This window comes from Apostichopus japonicus, chromosome 8 (genome assembly GCF_037975245.1).
Source record: "Apostichopus japonicus isolate 1M-3 chromosome 8, ASM3797524v1, whole genome shotgun sequence".
NCBI lineage: Eukaryota > Metazoa > Echinodermata > Holothuroidea > Aspidochirotida > Stichopodidae > Apostichopus > Apostichopus japonicus.
This window is the reverse complement of record NC_092568.1, coordinates 37,718,881-37,744,873: the sequence shown is the minus strand read 5'-3', so window position 1 is coordinate 37,744,873 and position 25,993 is coordinate 37,718,881. Positions and strand designations below refer to the sequence as shown.

The 25,993-nt window shown below is 37.2% G+C and overlaps 2 protein-coding genes across 8 annotated transcripts in view; one reads left to right on the top strand and one right to left on the bottom strand.

The window, feature by feature from the left end:
• The window catches only part of LOC139971902 (echinoderm microtubule-associated protein-like 6), a 69,457-nt gene extending 61,030 nt beyond the window's left edge, over nt 1–8,427 (bottom strand). For 2 of the 4 annotated variants that reach the window (XR_011794531.1, XM_071978732.1), the window contains exon 1: nt 8,048–8,426. Coding sequence is in view for 3 of the 4 variants with exons in the window: in XM_071978732.1 (XP_071834833.1) it covers nt 8,048–8,244 (197 nt within the window). In the remaining variant the exon portion in view is untranslated. Of the gene's footprint in view, nt 1–8,047 lie in introns of all 4 variants that reach the window. The other 2 variants (XM_071978733.1, XM_071978734.1) reach the window with 2 other exon arrangements.
• LOC139971905 (UTP--glucose-1-phosphate uridylyltransferase-like) overlaps nt 5,707–25,993 on the top strand; it is a 35,247-nt gene continuing 14,960 nt past the window's right edge. The window contains exons 1-2 of one of the 4 annotated variants that reach the window (XM_071978745.1): nt 5,707–5,742; nt 25,459–25,578. In XM_071978745.1, the coding sequence (XP_071834846.1) occupies nt 5,710–5,742; nt 25,459–25,578 (153 nt within the window). In that variant the 5' untranslated portion in view covers nt 5,707–5,709. Of the gene's footprint in view, nt 5,743–14,480; nt 14,586–21,294; nt 21,349–22,429; nt 23,541–25,458; nt 25,579–25,993 lie in introns of those variants that run through there. The other 3 variants (XM_071978746.1, XM_071978743.1, XM_071978742.1) reach the window with 3 other exon arrangements.

Below are 25,993 nucleotides of genomic sequence, written 5' to 3'. Positions count from 1 at the left end.
CATTAATACATTTCAGTTAGTGACCTCTAGTTACCTCAACATGACCTTTCAACTCTATTTCCTGTTTCAAAAATTTTTTTTTAAATACCCAATAGAATGATTGCCACTAATTTTCATCAAAATCACATCAAATCACAAAAGTAGAAACACTTCACAGGATCTTAAGATGACCTCCTAAAAAATGACTCTGGACATAAAGTTCGTCAACTATTCATTTCTCTGTCCCCTGTCAAACAAGTCTCAAAGCCTGGATTTTGTAATGAGTTATGACGGGGGTCACCTACTTTCTCAATCATAAAAAACTCAATAAATGTTTAGCTTCCCTCCTAGAGATAGTACAGTGACTGGAGAAAAATCTGTTTGGCTCCCCCCACCTTGAAGGAGAAGTATTTCTATCACAAATTTAAACATACATAGCTGACAATTTTGGGTTATACAACTGAAATCTATCATAATTTAGGCAGTTAAGTCTCCTTAAAAACCACTGTTTGCTTTAACGATGGCCACTGTGGCATGTCAATAGCATTTGCACCAGGTACGTACAAACTGTGGTATCCCGATACCCTGCCAAAAAGTGTTGTGACCTGGTTCCACAATGAGTACCAGGACCCATGATCTTTTCCCTTTCCTTTTTTTTTTTATTTTTGCTTGATTTTACTGTGAAAGTTCCTTTCAATATAAATATCAACTTTAGAATTAGTTGGTACAACCTTTTGCTGAATGAATACAGGTCTGTGGAAAGTCACTATGCTTCATGTGTCTTGTTTTACTGTCATTTGACTTGTGCAATGGTATTGACTGTCTGCAACATGGAAGTACCCCGTTGCCAAGGGTATCTAGGTATTTTTCCTAGGCCCACCAAATCATGTTTCAATCTAAAATCTTGAAAACTGCATAAAGAATCCAATGAATCACAGCAGGGATGTGGAACGTCTCTGGACACGTCATAGATACAACTTATACAATTTGCAACATATTGAAATTTATGCAAAATTTCCCCAGGAATGATGACATTTTGGTGCCCGGCTAAAGCAACAAATTATATTTTCAGGTATTTTACTTTTTATCTAGAGCTATCTACTCTTTAATGGATTATGGTTGAGTCACAGCCATGAGTCTAGACATTTCTTTATCTAAACGTCCTTAGTGCCTTTACATTGAAAATTTCATTAATCAATAGGAAGTTGCAAACGATAGCCATGTACCGCCTTAAGTGCAAAATATCTGTGTTGACGTTGAAGTCATGAACTAGCTTCAAGTTTGAAGCCTCGGTCTGTAATTACAAATACGTTACGGAGAAGGTAGAATTTTGCCAGTTAGTTTTACAGCTTAGAACCATTGTCTTCATCGAGCCAATACCACTAACACCTTTGTACTGCCTTAATTTAGAGAAAATATTACTGTGGGCTAACAATATTCCCACAAACTGTATTGTAGAAACGCCTACTGTATTGTCATCATTTTAACTCCAAACAGTGGCAGTGGTTAATTCTTTCCCAAAAGAATCTTTCCTCCCTGCGATTGGCCTTGGCCATGTTGATCAAGGGCTATATTAAATTTGTGCCTTGAAGCAAAAAAGTCAATTGACTGTATAGAACTCTCTTACAAAAGTGACAGTACATCCCTTTGACAAAATTGCAGATTGCAACTCTAGAAGGTAGTAGTCATTCAATTATAAAATCATGGAATAATACTTGTTTTCTGTTAGTTATCAGTCCATCCACAAAGTATTGCAAACTGTGAAGGGGCAGCATGTTTATAAATAATATGCAGCAGCTGAATAGATTTCCTTTGGGCCATATATATATACAGTACTGTAAGTATATCTATATATGGATGCAAAACATGTCTAAATCAGTGCACTGTTTTGCTCAATATGGCAACGAACATTTAGCAGAACAAGCTGTTCAGTCACATATAACAACCTACTGTACTAAGGATTCCAATGTAAAATTGGACTTGACATGTACATGTACACAACTCTTGCCATTGCAACGTGAAGGCAATCCAAAATCAATTTTTCACAACCCACTTAGAGATATCAGTAAGTGCACTCACTGGTACAAGTGTGGACAGACGAGCCATAGTATTAGGAGTAGTACAGTCAATATCAAGATCCTTTCTAGTTTTCACTTGATTTTATAAAACATAATAAAAGAAGGAAAAAATGAAGTTGGCATCCACTGTGTAATTTGTGAAAAGGAGATCATGTTAATCTCCTTCCCCCCCCCCCACCCACTCCCCCAGCTTTGTTTCTTTCTTTCCTTGAAGGAAATCATAAAACTAATATACTGTAGTTACTCCCTCTTATTACAGAATTTTAGTCAAGCTGCTTGAAATGATATTTTTGCAGGCTAACTTTTTATTGAAAGCCAACAGGCTTACTGTAGTGATTCCTTGCCTCATTTTACAGTATGAGAACATTTAATGTAAACTGTATGCACAGACAAGGTGGCTCAACACGCCAAGGATGAAGTTCAATCATTGAAGTTTTACCCTTTTTTTTTTTATACTGTAAGGTATGCTGACTTTGACCACTGGTGACCTGTAATGACCAATGACCTCTGCAGATAGCAACAGATATCTTTTACTCAATATTGTGGATCTGTGGACATAGCATTTGTAGAAAGTTTATGGTCAATTCCATGGTGACTCGCGTGACATTTTTACTAAAATTCCTCTCTATTTGATATCATTAAACAAATAAAGAAATTACCTGGGAGAAAAGCATTAATGTAGCAGTGAATGTATGCCTTAATGCTTACATCAGTAGAGAAAAAATATTTATACCTCAAGTATTGGGGGTGAAATTGGCGAAAAAGTAAACGTGACTCGCGTGACAGTTACTATTAGCAAAAATCAGAATGCACACAGAAATGTTCGATTTCTTATGTCTTATTAAAAATTTTCCAATCACTTTTTATAATCATACCGAAGTTGAAAAATACCTCTACCTCAATTGCTATGCAACTTTGAAAAAAAGTTGTAACGCATGAAAATAACGATGAAGATGTATTGTGACTCGCGTGACAAGAAAACGTGACTCGCGTGACAAGTTCAATTTTCGGATAGTTCTAGACCAAATGCAGTAGTGAATTGAAGGTACAGATCTTGCATAGTGAAATATAACATTCATTGGTCTAGAAAGTGTCCAAAAGGTACTTCCCTTGAGAATCTCCAGATGATATTAATGTCCCCGAGTTACCTTCATGACTGCAGACAGTAGGTAATATACTGTACGGGTAGTACAGTTGTTCAGGCAATATATTTTGTCAATTAATATTTATAACAATATTTAGTCTGTTGAAGTCACTCATTTGAAAGTTATAGAAGAAACAGATCTATCAAAATGTGATTCAAATTACCATTATCATTTGTCATATTTGAATAAACCAAAAGTGTAATATTTGAGAAGATACATTCGCTCATAGGATTTTGGGAATGATTGAGCAGTTAAGACCTTAAGGATGTCAAGTCATAGCACATGGCATTGCCAGATACAAATATAGATTATGTATTAGTATAATACTAAAAAATCAATGATATGTGTTAACTTTCCAAATGTGGTGATAAAATAGGCATTATATTGCGAATAAATATTCATGATTTTAAATTCTGATATTTCAAATGAAATTCTGATAATTAGTTGCATTATGTGTGCCCATATTATTCAAGTTGCCTAATTAAAGGGGAATGCATATATGATATCTTTAATCAGTGATTCATTCATCAAAATATAACATCCCTGTAATTTTCACACAGCAAATAGGTAGAAACACTATCTTGATTTGACGTGACTCGCGTGACGTGACTCGCGTGACATTCGTAAAGGGTGATTTTCTGCAAAATTTGAATATCTTCTGAAAAGGAAAATTCAGTAATCCTTTTGGTATCTATGTGAAGACTTGATATTCATTATTTTGGAGTAAAACTATTGTGCAGGCAAGAAGAAAAAAAACATAAACAGTCAATTTTGTGACTCACATGACAGTAAATCTAGGGTGTTTACTGTTTTCTATTTACCACTGTTGTCTAATGCCTTGATATCAAAATAAAATTGAAGCTATTAAGTGAGCACTATGCTATAGCAAATATAATTAGTCCAACACACAGTAAATAGGTAGAAACACTATCTTGATTTGACGTGACTCGCGTGACGTGACTCGCGTGACATTCATAAATGGTGATTTTCCGCAAAATTTGAATATCTTCTGGAAAGGACAATTCAGTAATCCTTTTGGTATCTATGTGAAGACTTGATATTCATGATTTGGAGTAAAACTATTGTGCAGGCAAGGAGAAAAAAAACAAAAACAGTAAATTTTGTGACTCGCGTGACAGTAAATCGAGGGTGTTTTCAATTCACCACTATTGTCTAATGCCTTGATGTCGAAAAAAAATTGAAGCTATTAAGTAAGCACTATGCTATAGCAAATATAATTAGTCCAAAAAACTGATGATATCTATGATTACTATGTACAAATCTGCACAAAATGAAATTTCAGTGTATTTTTCATAATTTAGTTACAACGGGAACCATTTGTTATAACCGACCCCATAATCAAACAAATGATGTTTCGGGGATGAAAAAATTATTTTTAGTAACTACAAGTATTCTATTTATTGGAAACTTATACAATTTTAATGTACAATGATTTTAAATTTTTTGGTATGATGTTGACCTTATCATGGAATTGACCATATAAATGCCAGCTCTACTTCTAAAGTTAAGGTGTTCACAAAGTTTTCAGACCTTGACCTTTGTTGACCTTAAATGACCTTTGAACTCAAAAGAAAACACAAATGAAGTATCACAATGTAGGTAAATCCAAGCCTAACTTTTGGACTTGTGGTGTTTACACAGTTTGCAATGACTACACATTTGTCCAATTGTGAAGCAAAGAGCTCATACTGTACAACAAAACCATAAAGCTGGCCCATCTTAACACTTTTCTTCCCTAGTAACTAAATAGATAGCATATTGCCCACTTTCTTTTCTTTTCTCTTATGTAAAGCCAAGAACAACACCCCTCCTGGAATAAAGTTATTTGCTATAAGTATCTACTATCTGCACAAGAAAGCCACAGGTTACATTGTTCTAGCCAAGTGGGGTATTTCAGCCTTATCATGGGGTGATGGGTCACAAAAGATGAGGTATGTGGCTTTTCCCAAAAAGACAGGCAGTCAGATAGTAGAGCTAATACTGGAACATCATCATCAAACTGTGGTTTCTAAATTGTTTGACATGGTACAAGAGTAACACAGGGAATCTATGTACAATCTTTTCATCTATCAACAGATAACGAAGCTCTACCATTTATGTATGCATTCTACAAGCTGTGGCTGAAGCACACCGAGCATACTTTAAAAACCAGGTCTACTGTGGCAAGATAGTCTATACTCAGCAATTTTGAAAACTGATAAATTGCATTTGGTAGCACACAGGCATACTAAGCGAAGCACACAACACAACTACTATCTGCTGACTGCATCTTGCAAGTTGGACAGCTCTACGTTATTCACATGTACATTGTACAGTGTAAAATAGTACTCAGTAATTTGACAACAAGTTTACTTGTTTAGCGAAAACTGTGTTATCATCAGTTTCTTCAAAAATCACAGGAAATAACTCCCAGTCATATGGGTCATACAGACAAAATTTCATAAAGGGAGGGAACTGTTAGGAATCAAAATGAAAGACACACTTAGATGCAGTCCGAGATGAACGCACAAAACAAAAGGGTGAGTATTAATATGAAACTGATAATGTTACTGAATAAGCATAAGTTTATTATGAATCCCTTATTCCTGATGTCATAACTTAAAGGATGGAATTTCCAGTAGCCTTAACTAGAGGGCAAAGAACACAGATTTGCCCGAGAGTTGATTAAAACTAATGTAGTAACAAAGTCATTTTGCGGGTGACTACTTTGTGGGATGTTTTTATACAAGCTAAATGAATGCTACTGTAGGAATGAGCACAACTTTAAAATATATTACTCTTCATTAGCACATCGCTTCAAAGAGCCAAGCACAAGTGAACACAAGAAATTCCAAGTAAGCTCCCTCTATAGTAGATGCCTACTTGTCAAGAAAGAACATGCTGTACAATATTCATAATGTCCTAGTCCTGCCAATCTCAATTTTGGCAATTCTGAAAATAACCAGTTCAAAAATATTTTTACCCATTGTCTATATGATATAATATCCTTACAGGATTAGAGTCTGCAAAGCCTGGAATTAATAATAAAAAAAATATCTCAAATATCACAATACAGTAAGTCACTGCCTGGATTAAATTGGAGAGCAAGAACATCACAAATTGTGTAGACTAGTCTAAATATATTAACCTACAAAAAGTTTAATGCACAGCTAAAAGAGGGTTGAATAGTTTAGCCAACATGTAGTGCAAGCTCATTGTGGGTTAAAAAATGATGCAATTAAGACTTTGAACATTGTTGCATACATTTCTTTTATTTCCTAAAAGATGAATTAAATGCAATACGAGTGTCAGTAACAAGCACATCTACATTTTAAGTACTTTAACAAACATTTTTGGATGAAATTCTGGGCAAATTCCAAAACAAAAGAATGGCACTATACCACTGGGACCTTTTAAGATGCAGTTTACATAAGAAGTGCAAAATGCAACCAAAATTCCTATGGATGATCTTAACAATGAGTTGCAAAGTTGTACAAGTATAATATGAAAGTTTTAGAAACATAAACATGAGGATATTTCTTTATTCTTTACATTGAACACAAATAATCTAGCAGCCTGTTTGATAATGATGATTGGGACAAAGCTTTGAAAAGTTACATCAGTGCATTTGTTAAAAACACATTGAAAGACTTCCCAGCATACTTTAAGTTTAAATTTGACTTTCATTCTGTTGCTATGTTATAATCATTAAATTGATGAAAGCATGTAATAATAGGTCACTGAACTATTTTAGCAATTGTTCGCTGAAACCTACACCTAGACTAACTTAAAAATAAGACTGCTAAATTTCCCTCAGGTGTTAGCCTATACTAGACCATAGATCTGTTATTGTAATGGAGCTGGTACTGTTCAAATGTATGCATAGCCCAAAGGCTAGTACTTTAGTAGCCGGTAGGCTGTACTAGACATATGTAATATGTTTGCCCTCTGCCATAATTTAGTAGACCTCTTCGACTTCACTCATGTTCTCCTGATTTCTAGATCTCTTTCATACCAGCCAAGCATAGCTGGCCATAGCTGGCCTGGAATGGTAAGCCCTCTGAGTCAGGCTCTAAGTTAGCATTGCCGGGCTCATGGATTCTGTGTGTGTTAGGCTTCTGCAAGACTACACATATGAAGCTAGGCCTAGGGTGGCATGCTCCATATAGAGTCTAGGCCTGGGCAATCCACATGAGTGTTCTCTGTCAGGAAAAAGGGCCAAAATGTATCAGCACATCATTTTTGATACATTATCAAACAAACTCTGGATTTTGTTTATTGGATATCAGAATACACAAATGGAAATACATGTGGGGCAAAATTGGTGCAAAATTGCGGCAATTTTAGACCACCTTTGGCCTCCCGGGTGCAGTGTACAAACTTGTTTAGGCCCTAGCCTAGTACAAGGCTACTGAGTGAAGGGGTTTGTTTGAAATTAAAATGACGAAACCTTCACTCAGGGTCTCAAGTCATACTCATAGCAAAGAATCTTCCTGGCCATGACACATGAACCTCGATGGTGGCATGCATGGCCAACTTGTTAGCTATTCAGTCATGGGTAGGGTTGAGCTAGTGAGAACTTCTAGAAGGACTTAGATACCAAACTACTTGACGTTTTAGTGTATAAGTCAATGGGGCAGTTACATGAAGTATGCTACCCTAGGCCTAACGTTTGGGGTAGGCCTAACGTTGGGCTAGGCAAACGTTTGGCCTAGGCCTAACGTTGGGCTAGGCCTTACTTAAGTCAGGCTAAGCCTGCTCTTTACTACGTTTTCGACTCTACAAACTGGAAGACGCCAAGCGAATGCTATACACACTAAATCAGTAACCTGCGTCAGATCTTACCTGACAATATCATCATCATGCGCGAGAAAAAACTTTTGGGCATGGTCTTTCAAATTGTACACCACTCCCACACCTGCAACAAAATACACGATTTCCTTCGTTGCGGTATAGTACAAATTATTCCTACATTGATGGCCTCTGTAGCCATACACCCATTCGAGTCTAAGGGAAGACTCAGGTGCAATCTTTGTTGACATTATGTTGTATTTCAAATCCTGGAAATCCGTGCAAAAACCTGCATTTCCGCATTCATGGCATTCAAGCCAGCTCAGGCCACCATAACTTCTGCTACAAATGACTTGGTTAGGCCTGTTAGGCTTTTACAAACTGCACGCAACTTTGCATAGAACCGTGCAAGGCAAAGACACCAAGGAGCGTGCAGGCTACCGACTCGTTTCAGCAAAATGACGATTTTGTGGCTTCGGCTTTATGTTTATCATACTATGCTGAAAGTAGTTGCAACCACATCCACATCTGATCCCCGAAGGATAATGATGCAAATATAAAGGCTATTCTACGGAAATAAAATGAAAAAAATAGTCGGTTTAATAATGTTAGCATATATTCACTATCAAACCGTGTAAATAACGTTACATTTCACTGAAATAGGAATTTTCAATTTTGAACCCCGATTTATTCGTAAATTTGAACCAAAATTAACCCTTAGAAAATTTACCTCGTCCTGAAGCTACAGCATTATGGTACAAGCCTTTATTAAGGGGAAGGGTCCCCTTCCTCGTTTGGGACTCAAATTGCATTGAACTTTCAGTTACAATACTAACGCTTTACCAAGTGTTATATGAGGGACATTTTCATCAGTGGCGTCTCACCTTTCCAACCCCCCCCCCCTTCCACGACCACCCGCAGCCAAACACAGGTAGGACCTACACATTATAACAGAAATGCATGATACTACAGGTGGAGAAATGGCAGAGTTGAAGTTGGGTATCCACGTAATTGCTTCACAGCATATAAGAAGTCTTTATGTAAAGAACATAGCACCGACTTTTTGTAATAATTGAATTAGCTGATAGTAAATAATGACGGAGAGCTGGGGCCATGTCCCCCCCCCCCATCCCCTTCCCTTGAGTGTTGTGAAAAAACTCAAAAGTGCCCATTTTCGTTCATAAGAAGTGTCCATATTTGCCATGAAAAAGTGCTCTTTTGGTTTTTAACCTCATCCCTCCCGTAGGGAGGATGAGATATTGTAGTTCCTTTGCCAATTGTTAATGCAATTGACATGGAACCTTCGCAGGTACAATGGCAATGTCAAGATCAATCAAAATATGTGGTTGCCATGGGAGCCGAGGTCAAAGTTCATGTAGTTAAAGTTCAAATGTATTTTTTAAGAGCGACTTTGTATCAAAAACTCCTCCTAAACGGCTGGGTCGATTTTCTTCAAACTTGGTGGGAAGAAAACCTTGTGTCTCGCAGGCTCTTTGAACCAAAGGTCAGAGATCAAATGTCAAATTTAGTGCAAATCGAGCTTTTGCTATAACTCCAAGGGGAAACATTGAATTGAAATGGAACCTTCACAGGTATCATGGCAATACCAAATTCTATCAAAATATGTGGTTGCCGTTTTAACCGATGTTAGCGTTCACATGGTTAAATGTCAAATGTATATTTTATACCGGTAACCAGACCTTAGTTACAGGCCTAGTGAAAATGACGAGCATAAACCTAGCATATATACTATACCTATATCTTAATTGCTTATGCTACACTAGCCTGAACTTAACTGTTATGATAGGATGGGAAAATGATTAATTCAATAAGGCTACAAAGTATAATAATTTGCCTGGCCTGGTCCAGTTATGTGTTGAAACTTGGCTTAACTATTGTACGGGTTTAAGAATTTCCTAATATGTCTATACGTGCCACACAGGGTTAGAAAGTTTCCCAGATCAATGTATGTCGTCCAATTACAGAGTTGTTGACGATTAACAATTTATAATCATGGACGTTAAGTATGAATGTAAGAGACTGACTTCGGTCAGCTTGCGGCTTTGATAAGCCAATGAGGCTTCTTTGCGAGTTCCCGTTAGCAGGAGGATCTAATATTCATACATACATACAAAGGCGGTATAACGCGCGAAGCGGTAATAGCGCGTTCAAAATGGAAATGAAACGTCGCAGTTTATTGTGACGCGTCTGGGTCTAGCCTATAGCTATCATTTGCAAACGCGTGCGTGAGTGCGCGCGATATACATACTGCATTGTGCCTGTTTTCAAGTTTTTCTTCTTCTTCATTTTTTTCATTGAGGAATTAGAAATTTGTATACGAAAGGGCCCTATTGTTGAAACATTAATATAAAAAAAAGCAAACAGTATGCCATTTTGTTCATCAAAAAATATCCAAATCATGGAATTTGTGGTACAAAAGTACAGAGGGTCCATTTTATGGGAACTCAAATTAAAGTCGCTTTTGTCGCACTACCCTACAAAGTTGAAATACACAGAGAATTCCCTTTTTCATTTTATCTATATTTTTTTGGAGTAATAAACTACTACCGGTACGTCTAACACGTCTATAGCTTCGCCTGTCAGTTACCCCTCCCCCTCCCTGGGGCCCAGGAGTTCCGACATAATTTGAAAGATAGCCTAACACATTTCTCTGTGTAGTGCCGTTTGAACCCTTGATTTTGGCAATAAACTTTTTACGTAACGGCTGTAAGAAAATGGTTTATATGGTGATAAAGTCGTATAGGCTTCACTGACTGCGGCGGTCGAACAAAGTTGGCGTGCCGCACAGGAAATGGCGCTAACGAATTGATATGACACCGGCAGCACCGGCCTAGTTACCCTCAATGTATAGCCTAATTCATGATTTTCCAATTTGAGGCCAGAAAAATATCAAACCGCTTGTGCACAAACTCTCGAGCCCTGGGCAAGCTTATATGACAGTTTTAAGACGTTGCATTCCATGAAGACTAAACAAAATAACCACTCTTCATTGTGGCAAATTGCGAAGAAACGTAAGAGTCGGACCTTGGACTTGGTTAGAGGCGTCATAAGCAAGTAGGATTTCATGGGCATTTATGCCACCAGCCCCCTCCCTTCTACTTTTGCATCCTTCATTTACCCTAAAGCATAGTATTCAAGCTTCATCCCATGTTTTCCGTGCCTGGCAGGCTCATGTCCCACTGGGCTGCCCCTCCCCTAATTCGTCAGGCCTGAATCTCGTAACTATAGCTATAAGCGGCAAATTAATTAATTTGTGCTTTTAGCATGAACGTTTAAATTCAACAGGAAAATGGTGAGGACTTCCCCACTCGTGTCAGTCTGTTCATGTCTGTCAGGCAACGCTGTCGCTGGTCCGTGCTAATTATGCCAAAACTGGAATGAATGACTCTGCATGGTTGAGGGCCTGCTATGAAAACTTCTTCGACTTGAACCATAGGCGTACGAGGCGGGGGGGGGGGGGGGCAGGGGTCCCCCAAATTTCCAGAGGACAAGAAATTCGGGCAAAAGTCCTGAAAAATTCGGGCACCATAAGAGGAGAAAAAAATATATATATAAATATGTAGTAGCTTGCCCGAATCTTTTTCATATTTTTGCCCGAAAATTCCGTGGAGAGCGTTCTGTGTTATTTGTTTTGTGACATTAATATTAATATGGGCCTAATGATTATCTTTATTTAGCATCATGATGCCCGAATTTTTCCGTGTAACACCACCGTAAGTGCAGCTCATCTGGGCTACCACGCTTTTTGCACTATCGCCCAAATTTATTAACAGTGAACGCCGCTCACAATCGTGGTGACAAGCATGCATGGAGATTAGCAGTCTCTGAAGTGAAAAAACCGCAGTAAACATTTTTTTCTAACTAGTCAACTGTATATCTGGACATCCCAGACATGAGTGTATATAAGAAACATTTTCTTTTTCATGGTGGGGGGGGGGGGGGTGCCTACAAGCCTAAAAGTACAGGTTTATCATATTCTTTGCTATTTTTTATACTTTTTTGTGAGACAAATTGCAGTCTCACCCGACACAGCGACATTTTCCCGCCTACGTGTCGTTAAACAATGTATGTTTTTCTGGGGGTAGCTGAGTACTGTGTACGTTAAAATAGTAAAATACCGTAACTAAATAGGAGCTTAAAAAATATACTGTCCTAGTTTTCCCCATCAAAGTGATGTTACCAAATTTTTGGGAAGTGTAAATTTCTAAACGTGAGATTATAAAATAAAGAATGTTTAGATGCAACTTGCAAGGCCTCAGAAGTGCCATTTCCTGTAATCTGAGAGGCATATTTTGCCCAAAAGATTCTTCGCTACGCGCCAACTGATGGTGGCGCTCCGCTTAGATAGTGTCACGGGAAATTTCGGGCATAAAGTTTCTGCCCCCCCCCCCAAACCGAAATGGTCCCGTACGCCTATGACTTGAACAACCCACCCTAACCATATCTGCTGGTCAAATGTCTGTGGAGCTTACAGCACAGATTTTGTAAATCGTGAGACAACTGACTCGAATCCTGCTGCTCTTGCGAAAAACCTGTTTTTCGCAACAACAACAACAACAAATTCCTGCAAGCTAAGTCCGCAACTAAACTAACTGACACACAACGCCAAGTTTTCCGTGCATTCCCAATTTGCGCTCATTTCCCTCCAGCTGTTGAAATGAAGGATCCGCTGGTGATTCCAAAGATAGTCCCATTTTTTCTCGAAAATTTGGCAGCATTTATATCTTTAATCAGTGGTTCTCATTAGTTAAGTTTGTCTTTGCCCTCTCAAAAACTTATGTCAGTTATAATCTCAGTATCTTGTTCTCCGACTTGAAAAAATGCAGGTTGAAGAAAAACCGCAAAGCGCCCTCTTTATGAAAACCGTACGGCGCTTTATATGAAGTATTTTCTACTAGATCTACAAGCGTCAGTGATACATGGTTAGAATTGCACTTTGTCCGAAGTTTCCAAACATTGCTTATGTCTCTTTCTTAGTGCCTCACTGAAAAACAAACCCTTCATTTGGTTCAAAACATAACAATAACATTTCAGACCATTTACCCTGCACTCACGTTGTAATGAGTTTTTATACTGCACATTATGGATCATGGAAAACCAATCTCAACAGATATATGTTTCGGATATTGGTTCCCAGTGCGCTCCTGCAGGATATGCTGTTGCGCAGCCATTGGCGGAGGAGTGGAGGGGGGGGGGGGGTGGGGGTGTATTTGGATCGTATTGTTTTTGTATTTTTCGGATTAGGCTGCGATAAATATGAAAGAGCTAAACAAGTATTATCATAAGTCTCAGAAATCAGTTATGTTGTTTGCCGTCGTAAGTCAATGCAGAGAAAGTGTATCTCAAATGAATGATGAAATGAAGTGAAATGCAATCATGTACTGCGATGAGGGCCTTCTAAAGAGGTTACTTAGTGCATGACGGGCATTTCCAACATTCCTGATCAAAATAAGGAAACAAGATATCAAATCATGATCAATCTGAAAATGTACTTTTAAAGAAAAGTCACCCAGGAAAGAACCTGGCACGAAAACCAAACTACCCAACGACTGATCCGCTCTCAACCCAGTCCCCTTGCATCGAGACTGACTGAAAATCAAATGTTCAGCTTACTCAAATCTTCAAGGCAGTATAGCTGTCATTTTGAGGGCATGCAGCGTCCATCAAAACAAACAAAGATCATCTGTGAACGTTTGCTGAACCGTGAGACCCGAAAAGAGCATCGAATGCCATGATGAAGCCTTAACTACGGTAGGCCTAGATAGTTTTTTATGTACACAACAGTGACTTTGCCCAACGGTCCGGTATGGTATCGTCGGCGGGCCGCCCGGAACACAGAGCCGCCATGTCATGGATCACCCGGTGCCAACCGCGGTCATGCTATGAATATTCATGATGCTATACCTTCAAACAAATGTTGACTTTTATCAGTTTTAAGTAATTGCACCATAAGGTACATAACTAATATGTTGTTTTATAGCTATAGTTTCTCTCCACTGTTTCATATAATTCGTTTGAGTGAACCAATTTAGAATTTACAACTTCAAACTGGCCCTTCGCCACAGACCATATATGTGTAAAGGTATACATCGGGAAGACTGTACGGGGAAGAGACGGGCAACTCCCTGGCAACTTGGTGCCGTAGTAATTGCGTCACGGAAAGAGATCTTTACTGCCATATGTGAACTTGTTTTCCGACATGGCGACATACGATATTACTATTAGCATAGTTTAGTTCAGTTGGAAAGAAAAGGAACCAGGAGGGACTTAAAATTCCCCAGTGAGGACCCTATAAGAAAATTATTATCGACTTAATTAAAAAAGGATAATGAATAAATCGATTTTTCGGATAAAAATGTACTCAGATCGTTGCAAGTTTAAGACATGTTGAGTGTTAATTGTTATATCAACGCCTGCCCTCGAGATGAACTATGATAGGCCTATATTATGACTGTACTACCATTTAGAAATGGTATACAGCTCGTTGCTTGCTTGCCGCTGAACAAAATTGCTTACGTGAAATAGTTATAGCGCCACTACCCTGTCGGAAAACAAGATGGAAGCCACGAAGGTGAGTAGAGTACATCAATTTATTTGCTGTTTACACCTACTTATTTGAGTAAACAATAGCAAAGGTTATGCCGTATTCTATAAATCGTGGGATGATTACATAAAGATTTATTTCGTCGTGTAAACGGTGTTATCATGACCGATAACAAAGATAACGCTTTCTTACGTCAACCATATACTTAAGTTTGTATACCGTCTAGTTACAGCTTTTACTGACTGTAACAACTATTGAATGAGTACACCTAGTCTAGCCCGTGCTAACTTGGCAAAGGTCATACTAATAGTGGCAGTCTGCTAGGACTGGTACTGTTGCAAGTCATGTCATATGAGAAACTAATGGTTCCTTGTTTCACTGTGGCAATTTTGGCTGTTTCTGTTAAGGCTTTGAAGATTAAAATTGCAACTGAAAAAGGGTTAACAATTTGAATTAGGAACCAGCAACTACATATTACTAGTGGATATCAGTTCGACTACATATGTAGTACGCAAATTTACCGTACACCACCATATCTTTTTACCACCTTGTCAGCAAAAGCTGTTTTTTAGTAATTGAATATAAGACTTTTGTAAGACTTTTCAGACCATGTAGGCCTAGGCTAGCCTAGACTCACTTAGCTAAGTCAGAAAACATACTTTCAAGAGATCTATGCTTTTTTTCTGGATGATTTTTTGTGAAGAGAAAAGAAATAATAAAAAACAATGGATTATCTTCAACATTTAGGCCGACACTAAGGAGCTGACATCATCAGATTAGCCTGAATGGAGTATTCTAATCTTTTACAATAGTTTCTGTTTTCACTGATTTTCAACATGTGATGCTTTTAGAGCCCCTGGATTGCTCCTGTTAGGAATGTCCAATAGCAATAGGATTCCCTCAAGAAGTACCCTATCTGTGAAGGAAAGGAGAATTGAAAATGTTTTCAACTTACTGAAATTTTTGTAGCTGTTCATTTTGGTTGACTGAAGAATGTTTGTCAGAATACCAATGGCACATCAATCTATTTGTCAGTATCAATATATATTTGGTCTATTTTTGTACCACATTGAGTACAAGAAGCCTAAATGTTGTGGGCGGAGGTCAATGGTCGTTTGAGTTCACCAGGGGTCAAATTGTGAAAACCATATTCTACACAAGGACAGATGTCATATTTAGTATGTTGATGTATCACATTTAGTACAAGACGCCTGTTATTGAGGTCAATGGTAATTTCAGGACATCCAGATTGTTTGTCACATCACACTTCTTTTCACTGAATAACTAAGATCAAGTATATTGTACACCTTCACTGTACATTATGACAGATTCATGAAGAAAACTGCTCATGTTACATCAACCACAATGCATTTTTGCATTCTGGTTATTGATTTATTACTTGCAAGTATATATATCAAACATTTCTTTATACAACATCTTCTGTGAAGTCTAAATCTCAAAGCTAATTCTGAACACGAGACCCTACACAAGCACTAGCTTCCAAACTGTCAGCCTGGAAGGCAGTTATATTCTATGCTAAACAGCAATATTTGCATTAATGTGGGAGAAGCCGAATGGCTTATTACTTTATACAATTCACGCTGGATGGCTATTCTATTTACAGTTTTTAGCTCTTTTGTGGAATCGGGTGGATTTAATAATAATAATAATAATCAGCAGTTAGTTTTATGACGCTTAAGCGACCACAAATATGGGGGAAACCCGTAAGGGCTTATATGGATTACAACTTAAAATGTCGGGTTTCAAATTCAACATTTTAACTCAAATTTGGAATCTTTTCAATTTAAAAAGTCATTTCGGATGGGAAAACCGTACTTTGCTCTTGGGTGAAAAACCCACCATACTATGACCTGACCGGGGAATCAAACACAGAGGTGGGTGGAGGGAGGGGGGGACAGGGGGAGAGCATGTCTTTTGTGGAACGTGAAGCATATTCATGTGATCATTAATGTCCATGCTTCAATGTAAAAACAAGAAAAAGAAGCATGGTATGATATCAACAAACTTCAGCGAAAAATACTGTGCTCAGTTTACATGTCACCAGAAAACTACTACTTAAATCAATGTAAAACTGTATGCTTGTACATAGTGTATTATCTCCATTTCATGAGGTTTACATTGCCCTCTATTGTGTTGCTGCACTTACATTTCAATGGTAACATGTACTGTACAGTACTGCACTGTGCACACTGAGTCATAAAAAGGGAGGGTTAACTCTGACTGGGCTGCATGTTCTGTCTGGGTCACTAAGCAACCCCAGAGTCCAAGCCAGAAAAGACTGACTCAGAGGGTAGGGCCAGAGGCCTGTATGGGGACAAAGGAGATTGGTGAACGGTCGCACCGGAAGGCAGATAGGAAAGGCAGTGTATATATGGTAGGAGTAGAGTGCAGAGGGAAGTTTAAAAAGAAAGTATTGATTTATTAGGAAAAGGTGATGGAGATTTGTAAAAAATACCATAATGATATGTCCGGACATTGACATAGGATTCTCTAGTGAACTGAACAGATGGAAATAAGGAAGAAAGTTTTGGAACAGATGGAATTTGGAAACAAGGAAGACATTTTCGGACTGAACATAGATACTGAATGGAACCTTTATTATAGTTCTGACCCCCCTCCCCCCCAACTTACTGTATATCACCCTACAACGCTGGAGTCACTCAGCCACTGAAAAGGATCAATCTCAACAGGACCACCAATTTAGCCATAACTTTACCAACAAATAATAATTAAACGTACCGGTACTGTGCGATGCCAGATCCATCCGCCCTTTCTTTCGACCACCCTGCCGTTTCAACCCATTTTTACCCCCAGTCCCCCCTCCTTCATCCGCCCATCTACTTCCCTACTCGCCAACTCTGTAGTAGCTCTGTGCTTTGCTTTGCAGCGATTCCAACAACCAACTCTTCAAAAATCCCAGTACCTACAGTGTGCATATCTCTTGCTCAATTCCAGGTCACTGTACTACTGCATGTACATGCCTGTTCGAGCTTCATTTTCAACTTCAATTTCAATTTTTTTCAATTTCTTTATTCCAGTATAAATGATAACATTTATAAATAGGACACATAAAAAAAAGTGATACATAAAAGACGTAAACATGTACAAAAATGAAAGCATGAAACAAAAACAAGAAACTTCACATGCGCAAATCCTTAAAATCTGATCCAGCATTTATCCTGGGCTCTTTGCAAGCAATCATCTATACGAAAATTACGGTAGGTCTATGTGAATAGCTTTTTACGCAATGTAGATTAAAAAAAATAAGTTCGATGTTCTAAAGTACAGTAGTTTACACACCAATGTTGCGCCAAAATAACATTTACTGAAGCACGTGGTTAATTGGACCGCAAAAAATGTTTGCAACTGAAACTACTGATGGTAAGAAATTAAGAATGCACATTTTACATTAGCAACATTTAATACAGAGAGAAGAAACATACTGTGAGCTGAAATATCCTGTTCACGATCAGAGATGTTAGCTTCCCACAAAATTCATAGATTGTCTCCACTCATTAACATTTTCTGATCAAAACAATGTTCAAATATTACGTGATAGTCTCAGAAACAATGCAAGTGCATCTTCGTTGTCAAAAGGTATACGTACAGATGTGACAAGGCCTAACGTTATGATATTGGAGTGCACACACATGATAGCCTATACCGCAAACTTCAATATCTCTACACAGGGGAAAGTAACGTTCCAGTAATTGTTGTTAAACAACATACTCCGTGTTCATTGAGCACTACAGATGCAAGAATTTTCACAGTTTTCCAGTTAAGTTCTTTGTCTATAGTTTGCATGTGTCTAACCCTTGAGGTCCCTGTTCCAGAACAGAGAAACCTGATCAAGCTCAAAAGTTACTCTCAGGGCTAGTTCAGCTTTGACTACTTTAATATTTCATATTGGATTGACATAACTGGCCTACATAAAGATCAGCTCCAGTATGTATATCATGCAGACAAATAAGATAACACAGTCAAAAACTACTTTTAAGTGTGTGTAAGTTTTGGCCATTCAATATTAGCCCCCATACATACCTACTTACCTACCTACCTACCGACAGAGTCTACCTACCTACCTATCTGCCCACCTTGCTATCTATATACACACACACACGCAAACATACATGCATGTATCCATACATGCATGCACCCACAAACCCACACATACATACACCCATACATACTATGTTGTGTGTGAAACTCCGATGAATATTTAATGCATTACCTTATAGAATCTGTTTTTTTCCCCAGATTTGACACATGCAGGTAGTTTAACTACCTGACCTTGTTTTGTAATTTCTAATTTTGTCCAACGGTTTTTATACTGTCTTGTGTTTCCGGTATATTGGAAGATAATTGCTGGTTAGAAAATGTATGGATAGGCCTTGGATGCTGTAGGTTCTGCATAACTGTAGCCAATCAGATGCCTAGACTGGTGAATCTGCCCAGTAGTTTTATGTCAAGTAAAATAAGAGTTATTATTATTATGATTATTATTAAAGGAACATAACTGTCTGATTCATATACTAATTTCCATTGTATATATCCAGTATTTAAATAATCAACAGTGATGATATTATTCATGAATGCAAGATCATCCATATAAGATCCATATAATGAAATAAACACGTATATAATTATAAATTGGCCTATATTGCTAATGTTGTTATGAATAAAGAAGACTGAACATAGCAATTATGTTGTTACACATGTACTGTAGGATAGATATGTAGTACTGTAACATAATAGGAATTGATGTGATTAATCGAGTTAGATTACTAATAAACATACTGTATATCCCTACAATTTACAGGAATACTCATGTAAAAATACTCATGTAAATCACCTACTGTACTGTATGTCATCAATGCTGTTATAAAAAAGTATGTACCTCAACATGTGTACTATTGAGATCAATAGATAGGCACATATTTGACAGTGATTGCATTAGTGATTTCTTACAATTCCATGAAAAGTGGAGGTGAGGCTTATAAAATAACAGTCAGCATGCCATAAACCCATTAGTCTTCTGATGTGTTAAAATAAATGTTCAAATTATGATTATGGTCAATTTTTGGTTATCATTCATTAGGGCGCAATCTTTTTGCCTGATACAATATGAATCGGGTGCCATTATAATTGTATGCACTGCAATGTGTTTGTAGCGACGTAAACATATAAGGTAACATACATACAGTAACATACACACACACACTCAAGTCATGCAAGCTTCATGCAGCGGAGACATTACAGCATAATGTACCAGTGTAGCAGCATTTTATAACATATTCGTTATAATTAGCTCTATGCTATAACAGGATTCGTTAAAAATCTGTTGATAGTGACCTAGAAATGTGAGGAATGGAATCCCTAGTCCACCAAACTCTCACCAGGTACAAAACAAAATGAACTAAAGGAAACTAAAATTAAGAAAACTCCAAGGGTTTGCAAAAGAAAGAAATAAAGTATAACATGAAATATTGAGATGCAAAAATTTGTTTCATTGACCAAATGATTCACCAGTCCCTAATTAACAGCTGACAATTGATATCTTAATTTACAATGAAGTTTATCAAAAAGAAAAAGAAGAAGAAATATAAAAAACAAAACAGAAAAGGATGAAAGTAAAGGCAAAAGGAAGAGATAGCAAATATCAGGATTATGTAACGATATGTAAAATTAACATATAGTCAGAGTGACTCAGGAATAATTTAGTGTTTCAGATTTTGTGTAGACTTTGTAAAGTCTCTGATTTAGTCTCTTATAAAGTACTATGGGGCAGTTCCGTAAACTAGTAAACCTTTTCACCAAATCTTAAAAAACGTTGAATCATTACATGTAGGGTATTAGATGAAAGCTAAAACTATGGAGTTTCATAATATTTAGCTAATTTTCACAGAACACATTGTTTTCAGGCAGATTTAAGGTGTGTATTAGTCAACAGAAAAAATCTCAAATTTGCTTTGAACACAAAAATCACCCCAAAACAAAATGCCTATTTTTGCCTGTGTATCTTCATTTGAAAAAATATTCTTGGTTTTGCTAAAGTGATTTAATATATAGATTCAATTTACAAACAGATAAAGTTGCAAGGATTTTCGGTTTCTGAGAATAACTTTTTACAAAGGTCGTGTGTCATGTGTACGTCCGTCACAGAAAAATCACATGGTTTCTGTGTACAAATACTGAGCACTACACAGCACACTCTTTGCACTTATGTAGCAGTCTACCCATTTTACATTGCATTGTGTGATGCGATACCAGAGAAATGACTCCCTGATGACACAAAGTGACTAGCTACAGTGCTGTAACACATATTTGCAGCTCTGATATTCCTGTCCAATGACTTCAGAAAAGAGATTTTACTTTTTTTTAAATTAAAGTGTACATTTCTCTAGTCATTGTTTCTAATATCTCTTTGGTTATTTTAACTAAAACACAGAGTCAACCACTTTTTAGTAAATTGTCAAAGGTTTTTCTTTTACCTGTAAGAAAAGCTTTGCTTTGTACTCTATCCTGTTGATATGGTCGATGGTTGACATTTGTAGCCAGCATTTTTTGGTCTTGAGTGCTTTAAGTACAGGATGCACAGCAAAATGGTTTGCTGGTACGATCTGTTTAACAGCAAAGCCCTTAAAAAAGATCCTGCATGATAAAGTGGATTTAATTATTGTCAGCTGTTACTCTGAAACATTTCTGGTTAGGCTGAAAGCAGAGAAACAACATGCCTGGATCTTCGCTATTTGCTACTAGTTACCTACTGGTTCGTATCTTCTTAGTACTTCTGGTCTTTCATCATTTAAAATTGAAATTACTGTATATTGTTTGACACACGGATGGCTTGGATATGCTCTTAATATTGATTTTTTATTCATAAAATGTTAATAATAATAATAATAAATGAGACTTATATAGCGCCAAATCAGTAGACAAAAAGTCACTGCTCAAGGCGCTTTACAAAGAAAGCAGATTATATAATTTACAAAAGAACAGGTGAAAAGATGGGGTCTTAAGTAGACTTTTGTGAAGCTTGAATAATTCATGACATTGCTAAGGAAGAAACGAAGAATAATTTCTAGGCGGTCAGCCATAATTCTCTTGCCCACGCAGTGGTTATTTTCTAGTATACGGGATGGGAACGTTGGGCTTTCCTGATTTCCCATACAATCGCTGCTTCTGCTATTTTTGTTCAATTAATGTAGGGCGTGCCGTGTCCAAAGCAATTATTTTCATCTTATCCAGGATACTATCCACTAGCCACAGTTGGATTAAATTTTACTTTTCAAAAGGTCATCTAGATTTGTTTAATTTTTATCATCCATCCATAAGGTGATTAAGAAGTAGACCTTGCAACAGTCAGGTAGCTCACTAACCACTTACATAACCATTGATATCATAACAACTTAAATTACTGATTTACTTATAAATATCATCTAATTGTCATGCAGAATTTATCCACCTAAAAACGTTAGCCAAGCTGACCTGTAACTATGACGTATGTTCGTGCTACCAGACTTTAACCCGCCCTGCAATTGTGTTACATGAAGTGACCTAATTAAATCAAAGTTTCAAACAAGACAAAAAAAAAAAGACGCTTTCTCTCGTTCACAGTTATTTGCAAAGAGAGGCACTCCTGTTGACCTACATTTTCATTTGCATACAGGAGAGCATTCCCTATGTCCACGGCATTGTTAACACTTGATAGTTCAGCCTGTGCACCACCTACGCCCATGAAACACAACTATAGTTGTCAAGCTACAATGGCTTGTTTGCAATTCTCAATAGAGCCTCTGTCATAAAGTTGACTTAAGTCGGGGCAAAGTACTGCTATCAGATTAGTTCACTCAGTACTCCCATCAGTCCTGGTAATAGGCCTTCCCAGTAGTCTTTTACATACATTCATTTCTGCCATAGCTTATGGATGACGACGCATCATCACTGTGGTATAGTTGGAGCTTTTTCGGCATACCTTCTGGGGATTAGGGAAGTTTCTTTTTTCATCTTTTTTTAACTCCCCTCATAGTTTTGATATGCTTTGAGTTCTTCTAAGCGTAGAAAGAAGTAAACTTCTACACTTAAAATTAAGGGACAGCTAAATTTCACTTTACCTAGATCATTGAAAAGGATTTAATTTCAACCGGAAATTTGTTTTTGATGTCTTCCATACATCTTTTTGGAAGCTGTGGAAACTTACAAACTTGGAACTTGATTATAGTTGTGATTTCATGGATGTTACCATCGCATGCTCATTAGGGAAGCAAATTTACTTTATTTCAAACCGAGTTACAATTCACACTTTATACCACTGGGACTAAACTACAATCCATCATTTCTGCCACTTGTCAGAGTCTAACGTTGTCGACAGGACAACTTTGTAAACAGCAGCTACCTTTTACCTTTTTTACGCAATTCTCTTTCCTCAACGTCGAAGAAGTAGGTGGCACCACCTTTAACCATACATTAGCACAGCTGTGAGTCGTTCTTCAGAGTTGCACCAACATTGAATTATTAAATAATATTGTGGTTGTATGCCCAAAGATATACTTGAATAACTGTTCTGGTTGCAAATATTTATAGTACAACAAACTTTGTGATAAAAAATATATAAAAATAATGATTAAAATAGTTTTTTATTGACTAAAGTAGTGGATACCAAGAGAAGGCAATTAGTTACTACAAAAGGCCAGAGCAGCCACATGAACAAGTGAGATTATTGACTAGAGTAGGCGATACCCAGAGAATGCAATTAGTTATAACAAAGCCTAGCAGCCAAATGAACAAGTGAGTAAGGGCAAAAGAACGGGACCAAACTAGGCAGGAAGAAGAAACGATATTATAAATACTGCAGGTATACAAATCAGACATTACTATTGAACACTTTATTTTTCGACTGTGAATGCAACCTACAGTACTATGCAGCCTCATTTTGATTCTTTTGGAGGCAGGATTGGTAAGGTAAGCTATTAACTAAAGATTAATGCTTATATAATGCTTATATAATAAAATGTGTGCATATGAAGAAGATGGAGGGGAGGGGGGGGGTGGGGATATAGCATGACATAGGCAATCACTTTGAAATAACTTCAATGTATGGAAGGCCAGAAGGGTCATTTCTGCAATATGTAACAGCTTATTGTGCAAGGTAGCAATGAAGTAGTTACAGAGGCTGTGGTAGCCAAGGTTTTACCTCTCTTTATCTGATTGGCTCAAAGACATGATATTATACATTGTTATTTTTCACAGTGTATAATTCAGTGAAAGCTGCAGCCAATACGTCTTCCCCTATTCTTTTTATACTGTGTCATCTTCAAGGAGTCAGGACTTTAATGATATTGAGAGTCTGTCAATTTTAACCCAATGAGAAGCATGGAAGGGCTTGGCAATAAGTATAGGCAGGGTCCTGTCACAATAGATAATCCATGTTACACACACTATACTAGTAAAATCAATTATTAGAGACTATCAGTTTCAACCTTTTTCAGAGTTTTCTTTGGAAGAAACCAGTGATCACCAGTGATCCAACCCCCCCCCTGTCTCCTCCCCTTGCTAAAATTCACCCATTTTTAAAAAGTAAACTCAAAATTCAGATATTGCTTGTTTACTTCACATGTATACTGTGTATAAACTGTGTATAATTAAATACAGTTTCATCGTTGCTGATGTATTTTTGTACCTTGTAAGCTTGGTTGCAAGGGAAATTTCCATTGGGTCGAGGTCGAGCAAAGGTCACTGCTACCCTTGGTGTTTAGGGTGTAACCTTTCAAACATACCCCCTTCTCTGCAAAGTATTATGTGAGTTGCATGCTTCATTCCTTTCCTAGTTCAGAGTGGTGTCGCATGTGCGTGCTTTGGTCCCATAAATCCTAATTAGAGAAATAAGAGGGTATAAAACCTCAGCGTAGTACATGTTTAGCTTCATTGAGTGTCGTCTCGGTGACATACTGTACAGTACCATAAAACTATGCTCGTTGGAATAGAATTTTATTTATTATTCTGAGGATTTAATAGCATAATTTTGTTTTAAATTAAGAAACAAGATAAAACATATATATAAATTCAGATTTGATTTGTGCAAACGTGTCTACTTTGATAGACTGCTTAAATTTTGTGTGTGGAATTGATATTAACTTAAACCATGTGCATACCTTGTAGACATACAGTAAACCACAATTTATCTATATCAGCATTAACAGTAAATCTGTGGTGTGTGTTCAAGTCAAAATATATCCACCTCTGGCAGATACATTCATTCAAATAGATGTTTTGAAATTCTTTATGGAAGGTATATATGTCCCTCCCCCCCACCCCCCCCCCCCCCCCCGTTTTTTTACTTGTTAACCAAGTTCTGACAAGTTGTTTACTACCAATTGTACTGAGTATTCCCTCCCATTGTGAGATTGAATGTCATTAAAACTGAGATACCTCTCTCTCTATATATATGTTTCCGCATCAAAAGAAATGTTACTTTTATAGTAAGTCATTGGTGGCTAGAAATAGAATCGATAAAGAAAAAACTGTCTTTGAGCTGTCAGTGTTCATATTATTTTCAATCACATGTACACAAAAAGAAAGAAAAGAATGATGATTTCTTTTATTTTTTTATAATAAAACATTGCTGTAATTGAGAAAATAATTTCACTATGACCGGAAGAATAATGATGAACACTTTTATTGAATCTTTTAAGACTTAAAACTTAGTTTTAATACCCCTTGCATCCCCCTTTCATTGTCTTACTATATTCCCAATTTTTTTTTATGGCTTTCTGTTCTTTCTTTTATTCTGATATACATTACACAGCTTCATTTGAATATTACAGTTTCCTATGTTACATGTTACAGTTCCTATTTCTGTTCCCCTTGCCCCTTTTTCCAGGGCCTCACTAGGAGCTCCAGCACACAAGAGTTCCAATCACTTACTCGTCGTGATGCAGAGAGGGCAGTGCGCAAGGAGCTAGACAGGTTGAAGGCCACTAGTCCCAAAGACGAACTTGACGTGAGTATCGCCTAGTTAGTCACTATTATATTTCACAGTTGGCCACTATTGATAGTCGCCTTTACTAACAGTGTTGTTTTCAATGAAAGGTAGAATTTCTTCTGAAGCAAACTATATATTGTAGGATGAACTGTGTATAGTCTCCCATAAACTTCATGTATTAATTTATAAGCTAAATGTATATCATCTTTTATTAAAGAAAGCATCAAATTAGACCAGAATAATGATCATTTTTGTATGTGTGAACCAACTCCCTGTAGAGTTCTTTAGAAATTAACTTTAAAAAGAGAAAAATCATTATACAAAAGATCAGATTATAAATTAATAGAATTACCCACGAAATTGGTAACAGTAGTTAATGAAAATGTTGACCTGCTCATTCTCAGATTCATAGATTCTAAAATTCTTCCAGAGA